General features: G+C 46.1%; 1 protein-coding gene across 1 annotated transcript in view; it reads right to left on the bottom strand.

The window, feature by feature from the left end:
* LOC147102034 (zinc finger ZZ-type and EF-hand domain-containing protein 1-like) overlaps positions 1-24,014 on the bottom strand; it is a 58,417-nt gene that overhangs the window by 12,114 nt on the left and 22,289 nt on the right. The window contains exons 3-5 of the mRNA XM_085964187.1: positions 23,066-23,260; positions 8,522-8,705; positions 6,702-6,901 (exon numbers count right to left, since the gene is read on the bottom strand). Of these exons, the coding sequence (XP_085820313.1) occupies positions 6,702-6,901; positions 8,522-8,705; positions 23,066-23,260 (579 nt within the window). The remainder of the gene's footprint in view (positions 1-6,701; positions 6,902-8,521; positions 8,706-23,065; positions 23,261-24,014) is intronic.

The raw sequence follows: 24,014 nt of genomic DNA on the forward strand, positions 1-24,014 counted from the left end.
GTTAGTAGGAGACATGGATAAGAAAGGATTACTAACTTCAGCAGCATAGACACGGGACAGGCAGAAAAGTTCCCTTTGTTCATTCATTAGAAGAACGGCCTTGAAGCCTTACTTAAGATAAGCACCTGCCTGAGAGAGCCCACAGTCTATAGCATGGAAGGTTAGGGAGTGTGATTCTTGTAGTCAAGGAAAGGAAGTTAGAAACAGATGTTTACAGATCTGTAGCTGTAAGGACAGTACATAATTAAATCAGTGTTGAATGATACATAATCAAAGATGTAACTATAAATCACGCGAAGTGTCACGTAGAAGGGGTGAGAAAAAGGTATAAAAAGCGGGTGTTGGAACAGATGCTTTAGAATTTGATTAAAGTCTGATCAATCTGTATACCAAGCTCAGAACTGTCATGAGTTTGAATTCTCTAGCTAAAACTCCTAAGTACTGCTGTTAAATGTATGTTTAATTATTGTATGCTTAATAAATCTATGACATCTGACGTTCAATGCTGTGAAATGTGTTGATTTGATAAGAACACACACATTTACCTATTCTGTAATAATATAGTCTTTCATAAACATAAGTTTCCATAAATAAATAAGTTACCTCAAAATATGTTTTCTAAGTTCCCAAGTTTTACAAAATAAATTCTTTAAGCCTCAGAAAGGGTTCAGGAAAGGTTTTTTTAACAACCAAAATAGAGGCAAGTTGCTTAAATAAATCAGTTTCCGAATTGTGAAAGAAGCCATCCTCACAGGTGCTGATCAAGGATACAATCTGCCGGAGCAGATTTAAATACCAGTCTTGCCTGAAATGAAGCAATGAGTGTTCAATCCCTAGCTACTTTAAACATTTTTTTGGAAAAAGCAACAAAGCTCTGAAATCTTCACAAGATGAGGGGACACACATTTCAACCTTTGAACTCTTGTTGATGCACAGGTAGCATGCTGGGAAACAGTACTGATATACCTATCAATTCAGTTCATTAAAAGCGACGAGTTAAGTTAGTAACTATAGGTTTTTATTGGCTAAATAACAGAGCCCACCCTCGTGGGTGATCGGATCCAACAAGGAGGAATACCAGCCAGTCGACCACCTTTATACCTGGGCAAGCAGGCGGAGCCATGGGCGGAGTCAGCTGTGGTCAGCCCAGGTATAACAGCGTGGCAAGAGGTGACCTTGTGTAGTGATACAACAGTGTAAACAGTGATAACCATAGTGTAACGATATAAACAGTGATAACCATAGTGTAACGATAGTGAACGATAAAAGTGGTTTACCACATTCACCCCTTGTTTAAATTTGAGTCCAGCGGGGTGAAGTGTACTACCAGTTCGGGTATGTCAGTCTGTCCAGAGGCCTCGTAAGCCTTTCTGATCGGCGCAGCAGCGGCGGCGGTGGTGCAGCATCCGATGTTAATGCTGGTGTCTGCGTGGTCGGCGAAGGCTCGTGGGGTTCCGGCATGCCGTCTACCCGGGCTGGATTTGGGGGGGTGGTGGGGGATAACGGTGGTGTCTCAGGGGTGCCCAAGGGTGCGAGGTCTCGTAAGGAGACTGTGTCCTCCCGCCCGTCTGGGTATGCCACATAGGCGTACTGGGGGTTGGCGTGCAGGAGGTCCACCCTCTCGACCAGGGGGTCCGTTTTATGGGCCCTCACGTGCTTTCGCAGCAAGACAGGCCCCGGAGAAGTCAGCCATGTTGGTAGCGAGGTTCCCGTAGTCGACTTCCTGGGGAAAACAAACATTCGTTCATGGGGGGTGGCGTTAATGGCAGTGCAAAGCAGTGACCGGATGGAATGCAGCGCTGCCGGGAGGACTTCCTGCCAGCGAGAGGTTGGGAGGCCCTTAGACTTTAAGGCTAAGAGAACGGCCTTCCAGACAGTCGCGTTCTCTCTTTCCACCTGGCCGTTCCCTCGGGGGTTGTAGCTGGTGGTCCTGCTTGCAGCAATACCTCTCGCTAGTAGGAACTGGCGAAGTTCCTCGCTCATGAAGGATGAGCCCCGGTCGCTATGTATATAGTTCGGGAACCCGAACAAGGCGAAGAGGTCGTTCAGGCATTTGATGACCGTGGTACTGGTTATGTCTGGGCAGGGGAAGGCAAAGGGGAAACAGGAGTACTCATCAATAATGTTGAGGAAGTACACATTACGGTCAGGGGACGGGAGGGGCCCCTTAAAATCGATGCTCAAGCGCTCGAAGGGGCGGGTGGCCTTGATCAGGCTTGCTCTGTCCGGCCTAAAGAAATGCGGTTTGCATTCGACACAGGTTTGGCAGTTCCTGGTCATGGTCCTGACCTCCTCGATGGAGTAGGGCAGGTTGCGGGCCTTAATGAAGTGGTAAAGTCTGGTGACCCCGGGGTGGCAGGGGTCGTTGTGGAGGGTCTGCAGTCTATCAATTTGCACGTTGGCGCATGTACTTCGTGATAGAGCATCTGGGGGTTCGTTCAGTTTACCAGGCCGGTACAAGATATCATAATCGTAGGTGGAGAGCTCGATTCTCCACCTCAAGATCTTGTCGTTCTTGATTTTGCCCCTCAGCTTGTTATTAAACATAAAAGCGACCGAGCGCTGGTCGGTGAGGAGGGTAAATCGTTTGCCTGCCAGGTAATGCCTCCAGCGTCGTACTGCCTCCACGATCGCCTGGGCCTCCTTCTCGACCGAAGAGTGTCGGATCTCAGGGCCCTGGAGGGTCCTTGAGAAGGCGGCCACAGGTCTCCCCGCCTGGTTAAGGGTTGCAGCTAGGGCGAAGTCGGATGCATCGCTCTCCACTTGGAAAGGGATAGACTCATCCACCGCGTGCATTGTGGCCTTAGCAATGTCTCCCTTTATGAGGGAGAAGGCTGCGCATGCTTCTGCCGTCAGGGGGAAGGAGGTGGACTTCATGAGGGGTCTGGCTTTGTCCGCATAATTGGGCACCCATTGGGCATAGTAGGCGAAGAGCCCCAGGGTTCTCTTCAGCGCCTTTGGACAGTGGGGGAGGGGAAGCTCCATGAGGGGGCGCATTCTTTCGGGGTCGGGGCTGATGACTCCATTCTCTACTACGCAGCCGAGGATGGCAAGGCGCCAGGTGTTAAACACACATTTCTCCTTATTGTAGGTGAGGTTCAGCCGTTGGGCCGTACGGAGAAATCTCTCCAGATTAACATCATGGTCCTGCCGGTCGCGGCCGCAGATGGTGACGTTATCTAGTTAAGGGAACGTGGCATGCAGCCCGTTCTGGTCAACCATCCGGTCCATCTCCCTTTGGAAGACCGAAACCCCGTTGGTGACGCCGAAGAGAACCCTAAGGAAGTGGTAGAGGCGGCCATTCGCCTCGAAGGCGGTATACTGGCGGTCCTCAGGGCGGATAGGGAGTTGGTGATAGGCCGACTTAAGGTCGATGGTAGAGAATACCCGGTACTGTGCAATCTGATTGACCATATCAGATATGCGGGGAAGGGGGTATGCGTCCAGCTGGGTGTACCGGTTTATGGTTTGGCTATAGTCGATGACCAGGCGGTGTTTATCGCCGGTCTTAACGACTATGACCTGGGCACGCCAGGGGCTGTTGCTTCTCTCGATGATGCCCTCCTTCAGGAGTCGCTGCACCTCGGAGCTAATAAAAGCTCTGTCCCCGGCGCTGTACCGCCTGCTCTTGGTAGCGACGGGTTTACAGTCGCGGGTGAGGTTAACGAACAGGGAGGGGGGCGGGACCTTGAGGGTGGATAGGCCGCAGGTGGTACGCGGTGGGCGGTTTAAAAGCTGCTGGTTGTAGACTGTGAGTGGGGGGAGGGGTCCACCGTATGCCAAAGTGACACTTTGAAGGTGGGATTGGAAATCCAGCCCTAGTAGGACGGCAGCGCAGAGCTGGGGCAGGACGAGAAGTTTAAAATTTTTATACTCCGTGCCCCTAACCGACAGGGTCACAACACAGTAGCCGCTGATGTCTGTAGAATGGGACCTCGACGCCATCGAGATCCGGTTGCGCGTTGGCCGGACAGTGAGGGAGTAGTGGCTCGCCGTGTCTGGATGGATCTCTCCGTGCTTCCGCTGTCGAACAGGCAGGTCGTGGCGTGGCCGTTTACTTTGATGTCCATCATGGACTTGGACAGGTGATGCGGGCGAGCTTGGTCAAGTGTGACGGAGGCTAGTGTATGGCTGAGCGAGCTGCTGTAGTCTGCGGGTGAGGCGGTGGTCAGGTCTGGAGACAAGGTGGCGGTCGAGTGTGGTGAACAAAATGGCGGCGCCCACGACGTTGAATAAAATGGCGGAGAAGATGGCCGCCCCCACAACTCACGAGGCACTGCCGGCGTCGGTGGCCTTGATCAAAGATGGCCGCCCCCATGACTCACGAGGGGATACTGGCATCTGTGGCCTTGATGAAAGATGGCCGCCCCCACAACTCGCATGAGGCACTGCTGGCGTCTGTGGCTTTCCCCCTGCAGGCCTTCGCGAAGTGGCCTTTCTTGTGGCAGTCGGAGCAGGTCGAGTTTCTTGCAGGGCAGCGCGCCCTCGGGTGTTTCGCCTGGCCACAGAAGAAGCAGCCAGCGGCCTGATCGCGGGGCTCCGATGTCGCAGCCGGTACCGGGGGTGGCGGTCCCGATCGGTTCCGGGACACCGACGCTGTGGTAGGTCCCAGAGGCGGCGGTGCGAGGGATATTGCGGCCGGGGTCGGGCCCGAGTCCCAGGGTCGCGCACCACAGTACCTGGAGTACGCCTCGAGGTCCCGATGGGCCACTTCCAAGGAGCGAGCGAGGATAGTAGCTGTTTTCAGGTCGAGGTCCTTTGATTCCAGCAGTCTTTGCCGTGAGTAGTCTGACCGAAGGCCTTTCACGAAGGCATCTCGGATGTTTCCATCTGTATGTTCTGCAGCTGTTACGGCTTTAAAGTCACAGTCCCTGCCGAGTATTTGCAGCACCCGTAAGAATTCATCAACCGACTCTCCTGGCTGTTGCGAGCGGGATCTTAGGAGATGCCTGGCGTACATTGAGTTTACAGGGCTCCGATACTGTTCTTTTAGCAGGTTGAGGGCGTCTTCGTATGTGGCAAGGTCCCGGATGAGTGCAAATACTTTAGGGCTCACCTGAGCGGTCAGAACTCTTAGTTTGGATGCCGGAGGCATGCCGGATTCTCCCAGGTAGGCTTCGAAGCAGCTCAGCCAGTGTTCGAAGTCGAGGGCTGAATTCGCAGCCTGTGGGTTTAGATCCAGGTACGGCGGCCGGAGGGCTCGCAGCCAGGCCGGCTGCTGGGGCTGTTGTAGATGGCCGTTTGGCTGAGGCTGTACATCTGACTGGTCGTTTGGCTGCTCCGTTGTAGACATTTCAAAATTTAGCCAATAAAATTGATATACCTATCAATTCAGTTCATGAAAAGCGACGAGTTAAGTTAGTAACTATAGGTTTTTATTGGCTAAATAACAGAGCCCACCCTCGTGGGTGATCGGATCCAACAAGGAGGAATACCAGCCAGTCGACCACCTTTATACCTGGGCAAGCAGGCGGAGCCATGGGCGGAGTCAGCTGTGGTCAGCCCAGGTATAATAGCGTGGCAAGAGGTGACCTTGTGTAGTGATACAACAGTGTAAACAGTGATAACCATAGTGTAACGATATAAACAGTGATAACCATAGTGTAACGATAGTGAACGATAAAAGTGGTTTACCACAGGTACAAACTGCACATGCTCAGAACGTACAGCTGTGGTTGAAATGTCTGTTCAACTTTTCAGGTAAAGGTATGTACTCAAAGCCCAGGCTAATTTTAGACATTAAAAATTTCAGTTACTAAGAAAAATGACAGCCGAAATATTTTACAAAATGCATTGAGTGATTTGTCTGGTTTATCAACAAACCATCATGGTGAAAAGTTGACATTATAAAATGTCAACATTGGATATAACCACTGACATGTTAACATGCGGTCTTTCCATTAGAACAGCAGTACACAGGAAGTAAGGTTAAGGTGTACAGGAAGTGCATGCCATATGCAATATTGTTATTGCATGTATATAAAACGCACATATTTCTGGTGCAGATTATGAAGTATCAACCCATTTTTTTAAAAATCACAGATAAGCAAAGATGTTATGTAAACATGCTAAAGAAATCAATGATGCAGCACAGGAGGCCATTCGGCCCATCGTGCCTGTGCCGGCTCTTTGAAACAGCTCTCCAATTAGTCCCATTCCCGTGCTCTTTCCCCATAGCCCTGCAAATTTTTCCTTTTTAAGTATTTATCCAATTCCCTCTTGAAAGGATTTCACACAAGTTCCAGTGTAGAACACATCTATTCCACAAGTCTGTACATATTAATAGGCCAAAAAAGATGGATATTACAGTAACTAAATAATGTACTGTTCGTTTCTCCTGCCACTGCCCAAGCACAACGATCAATTCCAAGATAACTGCTTTACTTCTTCCTGCTGCAACAGCTGGGTTTGAAACAACTTTGTCAAACTAAATAGAATGAGTTAAGCAAGTATCTGTATTGTAAAAAAAAAAATCTTAGTATATAATCCCGTGCAGGAGCTAAACATGGTGACGTAGAATTTAATAATGAAGTTTGCACCACAAATCACGTTAAAATTAATCTTCGGATTCTAAGAGAAATCTGATCTGGACCAATACTGAAAACCATCAGTTAATTAACTACTTGCTTAATGTGAGGTAAGATTAAACTGACAGTTTATATACTTATCGGAACCAAACACCAATAACTCTGTACAATTACATGGGTGGTTGATGCTTGCATTTTCCAGAAGAGTAACGTATCCAATCATGTTACTGGGAATACGGACATCACGGATTTCCTGCAGATTGCTGGGATTCCTCCCCAAGGATACGGTCACCTGCTGTGGCATGTAACTTTGATCACTAGCTGACACTGCTATTGATAAGTGCTTCAGTACAACATCAGGCTTTAACCGCAACCTGCAAAATAAAGAGCAAATGCATTCTTCCTTACAGTTTTTTTTTTAAAAGAACAAGACAAAAATAAACTTATATGACAGTGCACACTGGTGAACAAAGCACATACACCACACAGTGGCAGGATAGCAGTTTCTTTCATCTTCCCCCTACCTCTTTCCCCCCCGCCCCCTCCTCTTTCCTCCCCCCCGCCCCCTCCTCTTTCCCCCCCCCGCCCCCTCCTCTTTCCCCCCCCCCGCCCCCTCCTCTTTCCCCCCCCCCGCCCCCTCCTCTTTCCCCCCCCCGCCCCCTCCTCTTTCCCCCCCCCGCCCCCTCCTCTTTCCCCCCCCCCGCCCCCTCCTCTTTCCCCCCCCCGCCCCCTCCTCTTTCCCCCCCCGCCCCCTCCTCTTTCCCCCCCCCGCCCCCTCCTCTTTCCCCCCCGCCCCCCCCTCTTTCCCCCCCTCAGTTCCCCCAGATGCTCCCCATCTCAGTTGAGCCAAGTTTTTTATCTGAGCGGGAAGGGGGCGGCGACAGAGAAACAGGTTAACAAAGAGCAATAAAGAAATGCAGGTGCCGGAAATCAAACAAAAACAGAAAATGTTGGAAACACGCAAGTCAGTCAGTACCTGTGGAGAGAACAGAGAAGTTAACGATTCTGTGTGGACCCTTCATCAAAGCTCAAACTGCTGAACTGCCCAACATTCTACCCACTCTTCTCTGAAGAATGGTGCAGTAAAGATGGAGATAAAATAATCACAAGTGTACAGCGTGAAGGAAGCAAATTTTAGCAAGAGAGGCAGCCACTGGGCCCTTCCTGCCTGCACGGACTCTCGACTCCTCACAGGGACTGATCTTGCACGTTTTCCTGCTGTCTCCCCAAACTAATCCCATTTTCTTGCTTTCTCCCCATACTTTTATTTATTCTTAAATCTTAATTATAAAAGGACCTTTTCGAATGCATTGTGGGAAGGCATTCCATATTCCAAAAACATTATGCAAGAAAAAAGATTCTTCTAATCTCTCCCTTTATAATTTAGTGCTCAACTTGACGACATGGCCTCTTGTCTTCAAATTTATTTACCAATGGAAATAGTCAATGCTTATCTTGTCTATCCATCTATAAAGTGGTCCCTCAATCTTCTGTTTGACAAAGAAAGGCTGCTCTTGCCTATCCGAGTAACTCTGGTCCCTTATTCCTTGGAATCATCCTGGTAATCTGTCATACTTTTACCAAACCTAATCTATCCCTCCTATAGTGAGGAGCTCAAAATTGTATTCACTACCCTACCTGGAAACCTTTCCAGCGACTTATTACCCTTAGTGTGCAGAAATCAGTCCTGAGCTTGTCCTTTACCAATATGGACCCAAGTCCCCTTATCCACCAGTCATGTTTTAACTTTAAATAGACCTACAGATTAACTTGGTTTTATTTAACTTAGTGTCTTGTCTATTCCACAAAGCTTTACAATTTTATTTGTACATTCTCCTCAAAAAATGGTACAAATGATTAAGTTGTTTCAAACTTAGTGAATTTGACTCAATTTAATCTGGAAACTAAATTTTCTGTTCTATAAGCAGATACACATATATATATATATATATATATATATATATATACACACCGGTCACCACTAGTCTGCTCACCTGATCCAGTGTGAGCACGAACTCCCATCGGATTGCCAGTAGGAAGTAGTTTCTCCATTGGTCATCTTGTCAACATCGGTAGAGTTTGAGGAAGCTTCGATGGTGGTGTAGCACTTGGTTACCACCTTCAACTTATCCAGCTCTCGATCACCATTTATATCTGTGGGACACTGAATAGTTTGCTCTGTAAGGAATTAAGAAATGCATTACTAAAATTATGATAGCACACACAAGTCAAATAACAAAAAAGGATATCGGTAATGACTATTTTTGTCCAAGATTTAATTTGCTTTTGGTTTGAGTAGTTACAACAGTGACTACACTCCAAAAGTACTTCATTGGCTGTAAAGCGCTTTGAGACATCCGGTGGTCATGAAGGGCTCCGCTATTCAATGAGATCATGGCTAATCTGTACCTCAACTCCATTTACCTGCATTTGCTCCATATCCCTTGATACTGTTACCCAACAAAAGTCTATCGATCTCAGTCTTGAAAGCTCCAATTCTCCCAGCATCCAGTGCCTTTTGGGGCAGAGAAGTCCAGATTTCTACTACTTTGTGTGTGAAAAAGTGCTTTCTGATTTCCCTCCTAATTTTATGATGCCCCATTGTTCCAGATTCCCCGCCAGAGGAAATGGTTTCTCCATATCTACCCTATCAAATTCTTTTAACATTTTAAACACCTCGATCAGATCACCCCTCAATCTTCTTTACTCAAGGGAATAAACGCCAAGGTTATGCACCCTGTCCTCATAATTTAACCCACCAAGCCCCAGTATCATTCTGGTGAATCTACACTGCATCCTATCCAGGGTCAATATATCTGGTGTTATATAAATGTAAGGTTTTTTTTTAATATATATATATATATTATATATATATATATATATATATAAACGGGTGTCATCCAAAATCAGCTTTTTCATTGCATTTTTTTTTTTTATAAACACAGTGTAGATTTTTAACTTGCTCTGTACTCTACATTATTCCTATCTGGTATTGTTAGTTATCCAATGATAAGGTTCACGGGAAAGAAAACGTATAAATGTAATCAGCAACTTTAATTAACTGGCATGTTTACAGAATTAATATGAACTGTTGGGAACCGTAACGGCAGCCTTTCTGTAATCAAACACCAGATTATAGGACCCTCAAACTTTACTGTATTCACCATTTTTGAGAGAATAATTTGGGCGTCAGCTGTTGAAAGGTCACCTGGTAAGGTTTGGAAAAAAGCAATCTTCTAAATTTGTTGCAAACCTGCGCTACATTAGAAAGTTCGCGTTCTCTCGCGTTCAGTCCCTGTTCATTGCATTCACTCGGAAAATGGTTACTTCCAAAATTTTGGAACGCCTTACATTTATTGGAGCACCCAGCATAAACAAACAGTCATTGGAAACAAGGATTTAGGATCCATTTTGTCTGAGCTAATTTGTATTATGTCACTCTATTGCCTCAATTCAATCTTTTGATTACTTCATTAAGTGCTTGAAAATTGCTGCCACAGCCCAGAAGCTCCCAGTTTTGCTTCCCAATATGTTCAAAAATAGCTGATCCCAGCTGGGAATTACAATTAGCCTCAGTGCCACTGTGCTGAGAATGGAGTGGGGGGCGGGGGAGAAGAGAGATGGAGAAATAAATCGGCCAGGTTACCAGCTCCTGATCACTATCCTGTGACTTGCGCTGGGAATATGCTGGGGGCGCTGAGCAGAAACAGGCTGGAGCTCAGCTGCAATGCCCCCAGTAGAATCATAGAATAGTACAGCACAGAAGGAGGCCATTCGGCCCATCGAGTCTGTGCCGGCTCTTTCAAAGAGCAATGCAGTTAGTCCCACTCCCCCGCTCTTTCCCCATATCGCTGCAAATATTTCTCCTTCTAGTTCCCTTTCCTTTTTGAAGGCGACTATTGATTCTGCATCCACCACCCTATCAGGTAGTGCTTTCCAAATCCTAACCACTCATTGTGTAAACAAGTTTTCCCTCATGTCGGCTCTGGTTCTTTTGCCAGTCACCATAAATCTGTGCCCTCTGGTTATCGTCAGATAGTCTACCAACACTCGCCGTCTTGGCTTATAGAAGACAAATGGCCACGGACAGGGTAACCAGGGGTTTGGCGGTATATGCAGAACCATTCCTTTGCTGGAGTTGGTGCCTTCATGGCAAGAGGAAACATTTGAAATCTGTATCACTGATTCTCTTTTTGTCCCTCCCTCCCCAAGCATGTGGATGTCAAAATGTTACATATGTGTATCAAGCTTTACCAAATGATTCCACAACCCTTTAAAACAAAAAAGCTTATAGATATTTGACATTTGCCAGGAAACAAACAAACATTCAGCCACTTCTAGTCACAGCACGAGAAAAGTGATGCAAGGTAAGGAGAAATTTCTTTCGGCAGAGGGATGTTGGGAGTATGGATTGCTTTGCTACAGGGTGTAGTTGAAGCAGAGGCCATTGTGTCTTTAAAAAAAAAAAAATATTTGAAGCAAAGGAAGATATAGTACTATGAGGGAGACATCAGACAACGAGATTAGTTTGGGATTATTCTAACAAAGAGCAGGCACAGTCACGATTGGCCGAACACGCTCCTTCTATGCTGTAAATACTTACTGTTCTAGGATGTGGATAGTGGTTTTGAGTCTGAAACTGGAAAATTTGTATCTTAAGCCTGCTAGGATTTGTCTTTAATATAGATTTTATAGTACTAACAATTTACATTAACAAGTTTATGTGAACTCAAACGGGGTATAATGTTACAAACATCACTACACACGCTGCTACTGACCAACGATTGGAGCGCTGGAGAGCAGGATGATATTTATCTGAACTCCCTCTTGATTTAATTGCATAACAACAGGCCCCGAGCCAAAAAAATAGGTTTTAGAGTTAGAGTTAAAGTTGAAGCAATATGAAAACCCAAAAGCAGAAACATAATACCGCCAATGTACATCATGAAACAGTCATGGCCAAGAATTTAATTGTAAATCGAGATGGGAGGAGGGAAGAAACTGAAGTAACCTGGTGGAAAAAGGAATTGAAGGAAATAGGAGGAAAACAGAGTCAACCAATGGGCTAAGAGCAGCCATCTTCATCGGCGCCATCACAAGAGGGTCCGCTCTCGCCTCGCTCCGCCTTTCCCGCACTCCTGCCCGACAATCTGCAGCCGCCGTGGTACCGACGTCCCGGGGCCTGCTTCTCCCTGGCTCTCCTTCCACCCGGTCTGACCTTCGAGCCTCCCGCGGTGTCCGACCTTCCAGGGCTTGCTTTTCCCGCCCTCGGTCCGCTGGCCGTCCTTGCGGGCTCCGTGCGTACCAGGCAGCTAAGTGTCCTTTGCTGCTTGGTGCGCTCGGCTCGTTAAGAAAAAAGCATTTCACTGACTGGATTTCACTTCTTGTATTTGGTTATGTGACAAATGAAATTGAAATTGAGCACATTAAGTACAATTACTCAAATTAGCATTGCTTCTTCCCAGAAGCTGCTCAGACAGAACACACAGACGATCCTTCCTTCCATCTATCTGAATATCTCGCCAACCTGTCTCATTTCAACTATCGATGAGTTCAAAGTTGATACGGCTTGGGGGGCCCCACAGTTTATTTTGGAAAAACAGTTTAAAAAAAAAACTAAAATTTTGTGCTGAACTGGATAACAAAACAAAGAATTACAACGGGCCAGATTCTGCTGCCAAAATAATGGCGCTCAGCGTTAATTAAATGTAAATAGTACAGCAACTTCAAATCGAGGAGCAGATGCGCGGTTAAACTGCAATATCCAAAAGTTGCTGTCCAAGTTGCGCTGTTAGCTTTTTTGTTATCTGCCTCACCACTGACATGCATTGAATGTCGTGGAGTTGCTGCAATTACATGGTAGATACGAAGTAAACCCGTCATAGAACGTTAGGTATCCTTTTAAGAACGTGACAATTGTTAAATAATGCCAAACAACCTCTCTGGCACTGAAAATGAACTATTACAAGTGTGGAGTCTCATTCCTTCAGGTAATAATGGTTGTTGGAGATTTTTTAAACGTCAAATTTAAAAATGCTTTACTTTTCCTTTCTCTCTCAATCCAATCTTTCTTTCCCTCTCTGTACATGATTTGACACTGAATTCACGCATTCTAATTTACCCGCTCAGGCCGTCCACTGTTTATTTCTCAATCCTTCAATCTGATTGAACAAGGCAACCAGCAGGGTGTCTTAACCACTCAGGTCCCAGATGCCCTGTTTCCCTCGCTGCGCTGTTATCAGCTCGCACTTTCAACAACAGTGGGCAAAACATGTTTTGTGCTGAAGGGAGCAGGGCAAGTCTAACTAACGGCAGATGCCATTAGATGCCCCGCTACAGCACAATCTGGCCCATAGAATTTACAGCACAGAAACAGGCCATTCAGCCAAATTGGTCTATGCCGGTGTTTATGCTCCACACGAGTCTCCTCCCACCTCACTTCATCCAACCTTATCAGCATATCCTTCTATTCCTTTCTCCCTCATGTACACCCAGCTTCCCTGAGGGTACTGGGGGCCAGATACCATTACATTGCAGAATAGGTTGAATAGTTCTCTCATGACTTTTAGAACTGCAACAGGGTAAATAATAAAACCAATTACTGCCCAAAATATGGCAGACGTCAGAAACTCGTCACTATTCTTGGTCCTGATGACTGTGACATTTGGATCGAAAGGTACAGCGCGTTAATTTCAAGATGTAAACCATCAACCACGGATGAATTTTAAACTCAGTTGAAAATTGAAATGAACAAAATGAATCTCAGTTAAAATATTGGGCATGGAAAGTAAAATCTTGCACCACAACTATATACACACCAGGTACTAATTTGGCAACTGCTAATACAATATGCACGAGTCTAAAATGTGTGTCATAAGGCTATTCAGCCACAGAGAATCACAGCTATACCTGATCCGGTCACACCTATCTACATAATTAAGTTTCACATATAGCACACCACACATTGAATTTGTACACTGGCAAGTTAACTATCTCCGGGGGAGCGGGGGGAGGAAGTGTCGTACTTTCCCCGAGCTCGAACAAGCAGCTTGAGCATGATTTGCTGAAATGTGGATCGAAGATTCTGCAAACCAACAAATTTGAAGGCTGCAATTTCAATCACATTGCAGCATTTCCCCCCCCCCCCCCCCCCAAAAGTGATCTCTGACCCAGCTGAATCTGTGATCATTTATTGGATTATCAAAACCATGAAAACGCTATGATTTTCTCGAGTTATTCCTAAATTTGCCTCAATGGTATTCCACATTCCTGTTTCTTTTCCGAGTCCAAGCTTCCTCTCAATGGCCTAGGATTCACTTTGCCTCCAACTTGATTTTTTATCCCCCTGGCTTCGGTCCCAATATCGTTGCTTTACGTCAGGCTCAGTCACACATGCACCTTAAGAACATGTGTGCTCACATTATTTATTTTTTATATACCTTCCTGTTGTTTCATCCAAGTGTGACGTCACCAGAAAGCGGGTAAGTGATTGGTTGGTGAGTATTTCTCTCTTTTTTAATCTTAAACTCTGTGGTTTATAGTTTCTAAGGTGCGATATTCATCATCTAGAATCGGGGCAGAGGGTATTTAAGAATAATATTAATAAAATTAATTAATTGCATAGAATGGGAGATCAGGTGATGTGTTGCTGCTGCAATATGTGGGAGCTGGTGGACACCATTGATGCTCACGGTGATCACATTTGCAGTAAGTGTTGGCTGCTCGAGGAATTCCGGCTCCGTGTTGAAGAGCTGGAGACCGAGCTTCAAACACAGACACATCAGGGAGGGGGAGAGTTACCTGGACTCTGTGTTTCAGGAGGTAGTCACACCAATTAGATTAATTAATTCAGATGTAGTCCGTGGCCAGGGTCAGGATGGTGTGACTAGAAGTGAGGCAGGTACGGGGATCCAGGAGGTAGTGTTGGAGGAGCCGCAGCCCTTGCTCTTGCCCAACAGGTTTGAGGCTCTTACTCCCTGTGAGGATGGGAACGGGGACTGCAGGGAGGATGAGCAACCTGGCCACAGCACCGTGGAGCGGGGGGCCATTCAAGTGGGGGGAGATAAAAGAAATGTTGTAGTGGTAGGGGATAGTATCGTTAGGGGGATAGATAGAGTTCTTTGCAGCCGAGAGCGAGAGTCCCGAAGGCTGTGTTGCCTGCCCGGTGCCAGGGTTAAGGATATCTCCTCTGGGCTGGAGAGAAACTTGGAGTGGGAGGGGGAGGATCCAGTTGTCGTGGTCCATGTTGGTACCAATGACATAGATAGGACAAGGAAGGAGGTTCTGCTGAGGGAGTTTGAGCAGCTAGGGGCCAAATTAAAAAGCAGAACCACAAGGGTAATAATCTCTGGATTACTACCTGAGCCACGTGCAAATTTGGCTAGGGTAAATAAAATTAGAGGGTTAAATGCGTGGCTCAAAGACTGGTGTGGGAGAAATGGGTTTTGCTTCCTGGGACACTGGCATCAGTACTGGGACAGGAGAGAGCTGTTCTGTTGGGACGGACTTCACTTGGCCAGTGCTGGGACTAGAGTCCTGGCGAATCAAATAACTAGGGCTGTAGAGAGGGCTTTAAACGAATTAGTGGGGGGGGAGGTTTTAAGAGAGCGAAAAATAAAAATGACAGCAGAGACGGCAATAGAGCAAGGTAGCAGTGGGGGAATTAAAAACCAGAGCGTGTCAGGAAGGGACAGAATGTATAATGATAAAGGTAAAGTAGTAAAAGGGGTAAAAGCAGGAATAAATTGCCAGAAAACATATTTGAAAGTTCTTTATCTGAATGCACGCAGCATTCATAACAAAATTGACGAGTTGACAGTACAAATAACTACACATGGGTGTGATCTGGTGGCCATTACGGAAACATGGCTGCAAGATAATCATGACTGGGAACTAAACATACAAGGGTATTTGATATAACAACAGAAAATGCTGGAAATACTCAGCAGGCCAGGCAGCATCCGTGGAGAGAGAAACAGAGTTAACGTTTCAGGTCTGGGACCCTTCATCAAAACTGGAAAAAGCTGGAGATGTAACAGATATTAAGCAGGTGCAGAGACGGGGGGGGGGGGGGGGTTAGGAGGGGAGGAAGAAATAGAAAGAACATCCTGTACTTATCCTCCGCCATTTCCGCCACCTCCAACGTGATCCCACCACCAAACACATCTTCCCCTCACCTCCCCTTTCAGCATTCCGAAGGGACCGCTCCCTCCGCGACACCCTGGTCCACTCCTCAATCACCCCCAACAGCCCTGCTCCTTCACCTAGCACCTTCCCGTGCAAGCGCAGGAGATGCAACACATGCCCTTTCAGGATTGCTTCGAACGCACTGATTGGGGCATGTTTGCCCATAATGACATCGAGGAATACGCATCCACAGTGCTATTCTACATTAACAGCTGCGTCGAGGTCGTCACGACCCATAAAAATATCAGGACATACCCCAACCAGAAACCCTGGATGAACGGAGAGGTCTGCTCGCTGTTGAAAGCACGCGACGCAGCATTTAAATCTGGCGACGCGGCGGCTTACAGTGCAGCTAGGACCAACCTAAAAAAGGGTATCAGGGCTGCCAAAAGGAAACAGACACTGCGGATAGAGGATCATTTCCACAATAACTCGGACCCCCGGCGCATGGGGCAAGGCATCCAGTCCATCACTGACTACAAGAGCAAAAACACCAGCCCCCCGGTTAGCGATGCCTCCCTTCCGGAGGAGATTAACAACTTCTACGCTCGCTTCGACAGGGACAACAGGGAGCCGGCTACCAAAGCCTTGCCACCCCCGGAAGACCAGGTGCTCACTCTGTCGACCTCCGACGTAAGGTGTTCTACGCGGAGTGAACACACGAAAGGCTGCTGGACCGGATAGCATCCCTGGACGGGTACTCAAGGAATGTGATCAGCTGGCTGATGTCTTCACCGCCATCTTCAATCTGTCATCGGCCCAGGCAGTAGTCCCTACATGCTTCAAGACCGCTACCATTATTCCTGTGCCAAAACAAACAGCTGTGACGTGCCTGAACGACTATCGACCTGTCGCACTCACACCCATCATAATGAAGTGTTGAGAGAGACTGGTCCTGGCTCACATCAAAGCCAGTGTTCCCGCCTCTCTTGACCAACACCAGTTTGCCTATCGTGCAAACAGATCAACGGAGGATGCAATCACAACTGCTGTACACTCTGCACTGAATCACTTAGATGGTAAAGAGACCTACATCAGAATGCTGTCCACAGACTACAGCTCAGCATTCAACACTATCGTCCCCAACAAGCTGGCCACCAAACTCCACACTCTTGGCCTGAACACTTCCCTCTGCAACTGGACCCTGGACTTCCTAACAAACAGACCCCAGTCTGTCAAATTAGGTAACCACACCTCCGCCCCCCCCCCCCCCCCCGACCCTGCACACGGGGGCCCCACAAGGATGTGTGCTGAGCCCCCTCCTCTACTCCCTCTTCACCCACGACTGTGTGGCTGTTCATGGTTCCAACACCATCATCAAGTTTGCGGATGATACCACGGTGGTAGGCCAGATCACCAACAACGATGAGTCAGCCTACAGGGAGGAGGTCCAGCATCTCGTGAAGTGGTGCGCCGATAACAACCTGGCCCTTAACATCAAGAAAACCAAAGAAACCATTGTGGACTTCAGGAAGTCTAAAGGCGGAAGTCACACCCCCATCCACATCAATGGGGTTGTGGTGGAAAGGGTGGACAGCTTTAAGTTCCTCGGAGTCCACATCACAGAAGACCTCTCCTGGTCCCTCAATACCCCCTCTCTGGTGAAGAAGGCCCAGCAGCACCTATATTTCCTAAGGAGGCTGAAGGGATGTAACCTGTCACCCCTGATCCTCTCTAACTTTTACCGCTGCACAATAGAGAGCATCCTGACGAACTGTATCACAGTATGGTATGGCAGCTGTAGCTACTATGACCGGAAAGCCCTGCAGCGGGTAGTCAAAACTGCCCAACGCATTACCGGCACCCGGCTACCGACCATAGAGCACATATACCAGAAACGCTGTTTACGGAGGTCACGGTCCATCATCAAAGACCCGACCCACCCCAGCCACAGTCTGTTCGCCCTCCTGCCATCTGGGAGACGCTACAGATGCATTCGCACCCGTACGACCAGATTTAGGAACAGCTTCTTTCCCAGGGCTGTCATCCTACTGAACTCCACAAATAAACTCTAAAGCCTGCACATCTGCCAATGCACTTTATTATGGTTATGTTTATGTTAATGTATGTATTACAAGCCAAGTGTATGTTGAAAGTTTAAAGTCTTAATCAAAATGTACACTCTCGGGAGCCGCAAGCCTACATTTCGTTGTACTGCACTTGTGCACTAACAATGACAATAAAGTTGATTATGATTATGACATGCCCTTTTAACTCCTCCCTTCCCACTGCCCAGGGCCCCAAACACCCCTTCCAGGTGAAACAGCGATTTACTTGTGCTTCTTGCAATTTAATATACTGTATTCGCTGCTCACGATGCGGTCTCCTCTACATTTGGGAGACCAAACGCAGATTGGGCGACCGCTTTGCGGAACACCTCCGTTCAGTCCGTACGGGTGACCCTGAGCTTCCGGTCGCCTGTCACTTTAATTCTCCGCTTCACTCCCACTCTGATCTCTCTGTCCTCGGCCTATTGCATTGTTCCAATGAAGCTCAACGTAAGCTCGAGGAACAGCACCTCATCTTTCGATTGGGCACTTTACAGCCCTCTGGACTCAACATCGAGTTCAACAATTTCAGACAATTATCCCTGCCCCCATTTTTCATGCAGTATGATTTTTGCCATTCCCATTTGCAACATTTTATCTTTCCTGCCTCTTACAAAAGTACAGGATGTTCTTTCTATTTCTTCCTCCCCTCCTAACCCCCCCCCCCCGCCCCGCTGTCTCTGCACCTGCTTAATATCTGTTACATCTCCAGCTTTTTCCAGTTCTGATGAAGGGTCCCAGACCTGAAACGTTAACTCTGTTTCTCTCTCCACAGATGCTGCCTGGCCTGCTGAGTATTTCCAGCATTTTCTGTTGTTATTTCAGATTTCCAGCATCCGCAGTATTTTGCAATTATATAAGGGTATTTGACAATTAGGAAGGAATGGGAGGTGGGGTTGCTATGTTAATCAAGGATGGAATCACTGCAATAGTCAGAAATGATATTGGGTCAAAGGATCAGGATAGTGAAATAGCTTGGGTGGAGATAAAGAATAATAAGGGGAAAAAGTCACTGGTGGGCATAGTCTATAGGCCTCCTAACAGTTGCAACTCTGTTGGTCGGAGTATAAATCAGGAAATAGTTGGGGCTTGTAATAAGGGAACAGCTATAATCATGGGGGATTTTAACTTTCATATTGACTGGACTAATCAAATTGGGCATGGCAGCATTGAGGAAGAGTTCATAAAGTGTATTAGGGATGGGTTCCTTGAGCAGTATGTAACTGAACCAACCAGGGGGCAGGCAATCTTAGATCTGGTCCTGTGTAATGAGACAGGATTAATAAAAAATGTCCTAGTAAAGGATCCCCTTGGAATGAGTGACCATAATATGGTTGAATTCCAAATTCAGTTTGAGGATGAGAGAGTTGGATCTCAAACCAGCATACTGAGCTTAAATAAAGGAGACTATGAAGGTATGAGAGTAGAATTGACTAAAGTGGACTGGGAAAACAGATTAAAGTGTAAGACGGTACAAGAGCAGTGGTCTACATTCAAGGAGATATTTCACATCTTTCAAGATAAATATATTCCACTGAGGAAAAAGGGGAATAAAAGAAAAGACAGCCATCCGTGGCTTAGTAAAGTAATAAAGGATAGTATCCGACTGAAAACAAGGGCATATAAAGTAGCCAATTCTAGTGGGAGGATAGAAGATTGGGAAGCATTTAAAAGCCAGCAAACAATAACTAAAAGATTAATTAAGAAAGGGAAGATAGATTATGAAAGTAAACTAGCAAAAAATATAAAAACAGATAGCAAGAGTTTCTACAGCTATATAAAAAGAAAAAGGGTGGCTAAAGTGAACGTTGGTCCCTTAGAGGATGAGACCGGGAAACTAGTGGTGGGGAACATGGAGATGGCAAAGACGCTGAACAAATATTTTGTATCAGTCTTTACAGTAGAGGACACTAAAAATATCCCAACACTGGGCAAACAGGGGGCAATGGGGGGAGGAGCTAAACACGATTAAAATCACTAAGGAGATGGTACTCAGTAAAATAATGGGACTTAAGGCGGATAAATCCCCCAGACCTGATGGCCTACATCCTAGGGTCTTGAGAGAAGTGGCGGTAGGGATTGTGGATGCATTGGTGATTATTTTCCAGAACTCCCTGGACTCAGGAAAGGTCCCGGCAGATTGGAAAACTGCTAATGTAACACCCTTATTTAAGAAGGGAAGTAGACAAAAAGCTGGAAACTATAGACCAGTTAGCCTAACATCTGTGGTTGGCAAAATGTTGGAGTCCATTATTAAGGAAACAGTAACAGAGCATTTGGATAAACATAATTTAATAGGACAGAGTCAGCATGGTTTTACGAAGGGGAAGTCATGTTTGACAAATTTGCTCGAATTCTTTGAGGATGTAACATACAGGGTGGATAAAGGGGAACCAGTGGATGTAGTGTATTTGGACTTCCAAAAGGCATTTGACAAGGTTCCACACAAAAGATTACTGATCAAGATAAGAAATCACAGGATTGGGGGTAATATACTGGCATGGGTAGCAGATTGGCTATCTAACAGAAAACAAAGAGTTGGGATAAATGGTTCATTCTCAGGCTGGCAATCAGTAACTAGTGGTGTCCCACAAGGATCAGTGCTGGGACCCCAACTCTTTACAATCTATATTAACGATTTGGAGGAAGGGACCGAGTGCAACATATCCAAGTTTGCCAACGATACAAAGATGGGAGGGAAAGCAGTGAGTGAGGAGGACATAAAAAACCTGCAAAAGGACATAGACAGGCTAAGTGAGTGGGCGGAGATTTGGCAGATGGAATATAATATTGGAAAGTGTGAGGTTATGCACTTTGGCAGAAAAAATCAAAGAGCAAGTTATTATCGAAATGGAGAGAAACTGCAAAGTGCTACAGTACAAAGGGATCTGGGGGTCCTGGTGTATGAAACACAGGTTAGTATGCAGGTGCAGCAGGTGATCAGGAAGGCCAATGGAATCTTGGCTTTTATTGCAAGGGGGATGGAGTATAAAAACAGGCAAGTCTTGCTGCAGTTATACAGGGTATTGGTGAGGCCACACCTGGAATACTGCGTGCAGTTTTGGTTTCCATATTTAAGAAAAGATATACTTGCTCTCGAGGCGGTTCAGAGAAGGTTCACTCGGTTGATTCTGGAGATGAGGGGGTTGACGTATGAGGAAAGGTTGAGTAGGTTGGGACTCTACTCATTGGAGTTCAGAAGAATGAGAGGCGATCTTATCGAAACATATAAGATTGTGAGGAGGCTTGATCGGGTGGATGCGGTGAGGATGTTTCCACTGATGGGTGAGACTAGAACTAGGGGGCATAATCTTAGAATAAGGGACTGCACTTTCAAAACTGAGATGAGGAGAAACTTCTTCACTCAGAGGGTAGTAAATCTATGGAATTTTCTACCCCAGAGAGCTGTGGAAGCTGCGACATTAAATAAATTTAAAATGGAGATAGTTTCCTAGCAGGTAAGGGAATTAGGGGTTACGGGGAGAGGGCAGGGAAGTGGACGTGAGTCTAGGTTCGGATCAGCCATGATCCTATTGAATGGCGGAGCAGGCCCGAGGGGCCGTATGGCCTACTCCTGCTCCTACTTCTTATGTTCTTATGTTCTTATTCCCTCCTCAGTATAAATTTCCAATTTTTTTTTTGCCCTTCGTCACCTTCTGCACACACCCAAGCAATGTCACAGGAGGAGGACTAGGATTTTTTTAATGTGGGAAAACCATTCTAGCGCAAAGCCGAAACACACATCTATACGGAATGTAGGGACTTTTTTTTTTTTTTTAAAAAGGGAAATTGTTCAGACAATAAAACTAGGCGAGGATGTCCGTCCGTGCCAAGAATTAAAACAAACAGAAAATGGTCTCATTATCACACAGACTCTCCTAAGCCACATCACAAACTTCTTGATCTTAGACATTTGATACCCAAAAACACCACCTGAGTGACCAGACATCAAGCAGTTAATTTCAGACTATTGCTTTCCACACGGTCTTCTAGCAGGGTGGCCCTAAGTTACAGCAACGCCCAAGAGTCTGCTAGAAAAAGTGCAATCCGTGCCAACGAATATGATGTTTGGAAGGAGAAAAACCTCTAAATAACTTATTGAACACATAAAGCACTCCAACATCTAGCTCCCAGCGCCATTCATTTCCCCTACACAGGAGAAGCAAGATCTCTTTCCAGAGAACAGTCATTGATTGCTGCCAAAGAGGTTCTCGCAGCAGACATCTCTCAGCTTGCAGTATTACATGGAAATATCACAATATGGGCATTTTCAAGGTCATTTTATTCATCGTCCGTCAGGTCAAAGTTACAGGAACGTGCTCTTCTATTCAAACTAGCAACAAGCAGCTCTTACAAAATTCAACTTCAACAAGTCCTGTGCGGACATTTCCCAATCAAACGTGACCCAATCAGGACTAGAAGCAGTGCAACCTCGTCTGGTAATTGCTGGCATTAACTGTCTCCGTCTACAGCAGAAAATGACCACCTTCAAGAACTGTGACCCATTTACAGGAAACTTTGGTTTATCCGGAGGTTAACTGTCTGGAATGCTCGAGCCACCGGCAAAAATCAGGAGCCGTTTCGTTAGGGTTTTTTTTCTTTTCGTTGCTTTTTTTCCCCACCAGTCAGGCTCTGCAAGGTCTCGCTGAAGCTGTTGCTAAGCTACAGAGACGCTTGCGAGGTACGACCGACTGTTTAGAAGCTGTTGCTAAGCAACAGGGTTTGTTGCCAGATACGGAGCTCAAAATCTCCGTATGTTTCAACATTAGCGCTGGTTTGTCCGGCAGTTTTGATGGGACGGCAACAGCTCGGTCCCGTCGGTGCCGGATAGCACAAAGTTTCCTGTACTCTGAAACTGGACTTTCCTGTATGGATGAAATGATTTCTAGGGACAGGAATCTTCCAGGAGTGTTGTGCGAATTGCTTGGAGCTCTCCCTTAAGTGCCACGGACTAGCTTGTCCCTGGCACGCTTTGTAAATAAGAATTCAATGCCCACACAATGCTCAGTCTTTCGAACCTTTACTGCCACTTATGCAAGGTAATGAGTTTCCAGCGACCATGGAGCCAGATCCCTTGTACCTTCGAAAAAGAGGAGCAATGTAGGAAAGCAAAAGAAAAGGACACTAATACTTAAACAGACACCCCTGTTTTATCCTCACGAGCAGCTTCATAAAAAACAAGTTTAAAACATCCAAAATCCTTAATCTTTTAAAAACCATGGTTGAGTAGTTTAATAATATTTTTAAAAGCCTCATTCATGCCACTTAGACTATTACATTCCACATAAAGACATAGCGTCTTACCATTCTTTTTCTCCAACAGCTGCTTTAGGCAATCCTTCAAAACGGAGGAACGCATGGCACATATATTATTGTAACTGTCCATCATGGGGAATGGAATTGCATTACTTGGAATTCGGTTCCTGTGGAGGAAGCGCAAGATTTTTGCAGCATGAACACCCATGCGTTCCTTATTTTTTGAAAAGATGTCAACAAATCCTAGAACAAAATAAGGGGGAAGAGAATTAAATACGCACCAAAACAAACATGCAATTAATTAGAAACAGTTACGCCACACAATTTGTGAAGCCAAAAACAACTTCCCATCAACTCACAGTGCACAGTATAACTTAGGAACAAAGTTAGCTGGAGAAACTGCTGGCAAAGGGGTCGTCTCAACACCCGTAGCACAATTCCAAGCAGCAAGAGACTATTTTTTTAAGTTTGCAGACAGTCGATTAGATTATCCAAGAATTTCTTAAACTTCATTTTTAGCTTTTCAAATGTTGTCAAATAGCCAACTTTCCAGTCAGTTCTTCACTAATGCTGAAAATGTAACCAACAATTAGAGGCCAGTGAGTAAGCAAGCACACATTTAGATATGGCTAGTTCCTGTCATTTAAATCAGATGCCAGACTCCAACCGGTATCAGTGATAAAACAGTATCATTAACTGCCTTGAAGCAGGCCCAATATTTTACAATAGCAAAATACTGCGGATGCTGGAAATCCAAAACAACAACAGAAAACACTGGAAAAACTCGGCAGGCCAGGCAGCATCCGTGGCGAGAGAAACAGAGTTAACGTTTCAGGTCGATGACGCTTTGTCATGAAAGGTCTTGGACCTGAAACGTTAACTCTGTTTCTCTCTCCGCGGATGCTGCCTGGCCTGCTGAGTTTTTCCAGCGTTTTCTGTTGTTATTTGCAATATTTTACATTTGCTTTCAAAATTATTTGACATTTAGAACTCAACA

The sequence above is a fragment of the Somniosus microcephalus genome, chromosome 22 (genome assembly GCF_052327205.1).
Source record: "Somniosus microcephalus isolate GS21.2 chromosome 22, FLI_Smic_1.0, whole genome shotgun sequence".
NCBI lineage: Eukaryota > Metazoa > Chordata > Chondrichthyes > Squaliformes > Somniosidae > Somniosus > Somniosus microcephalus.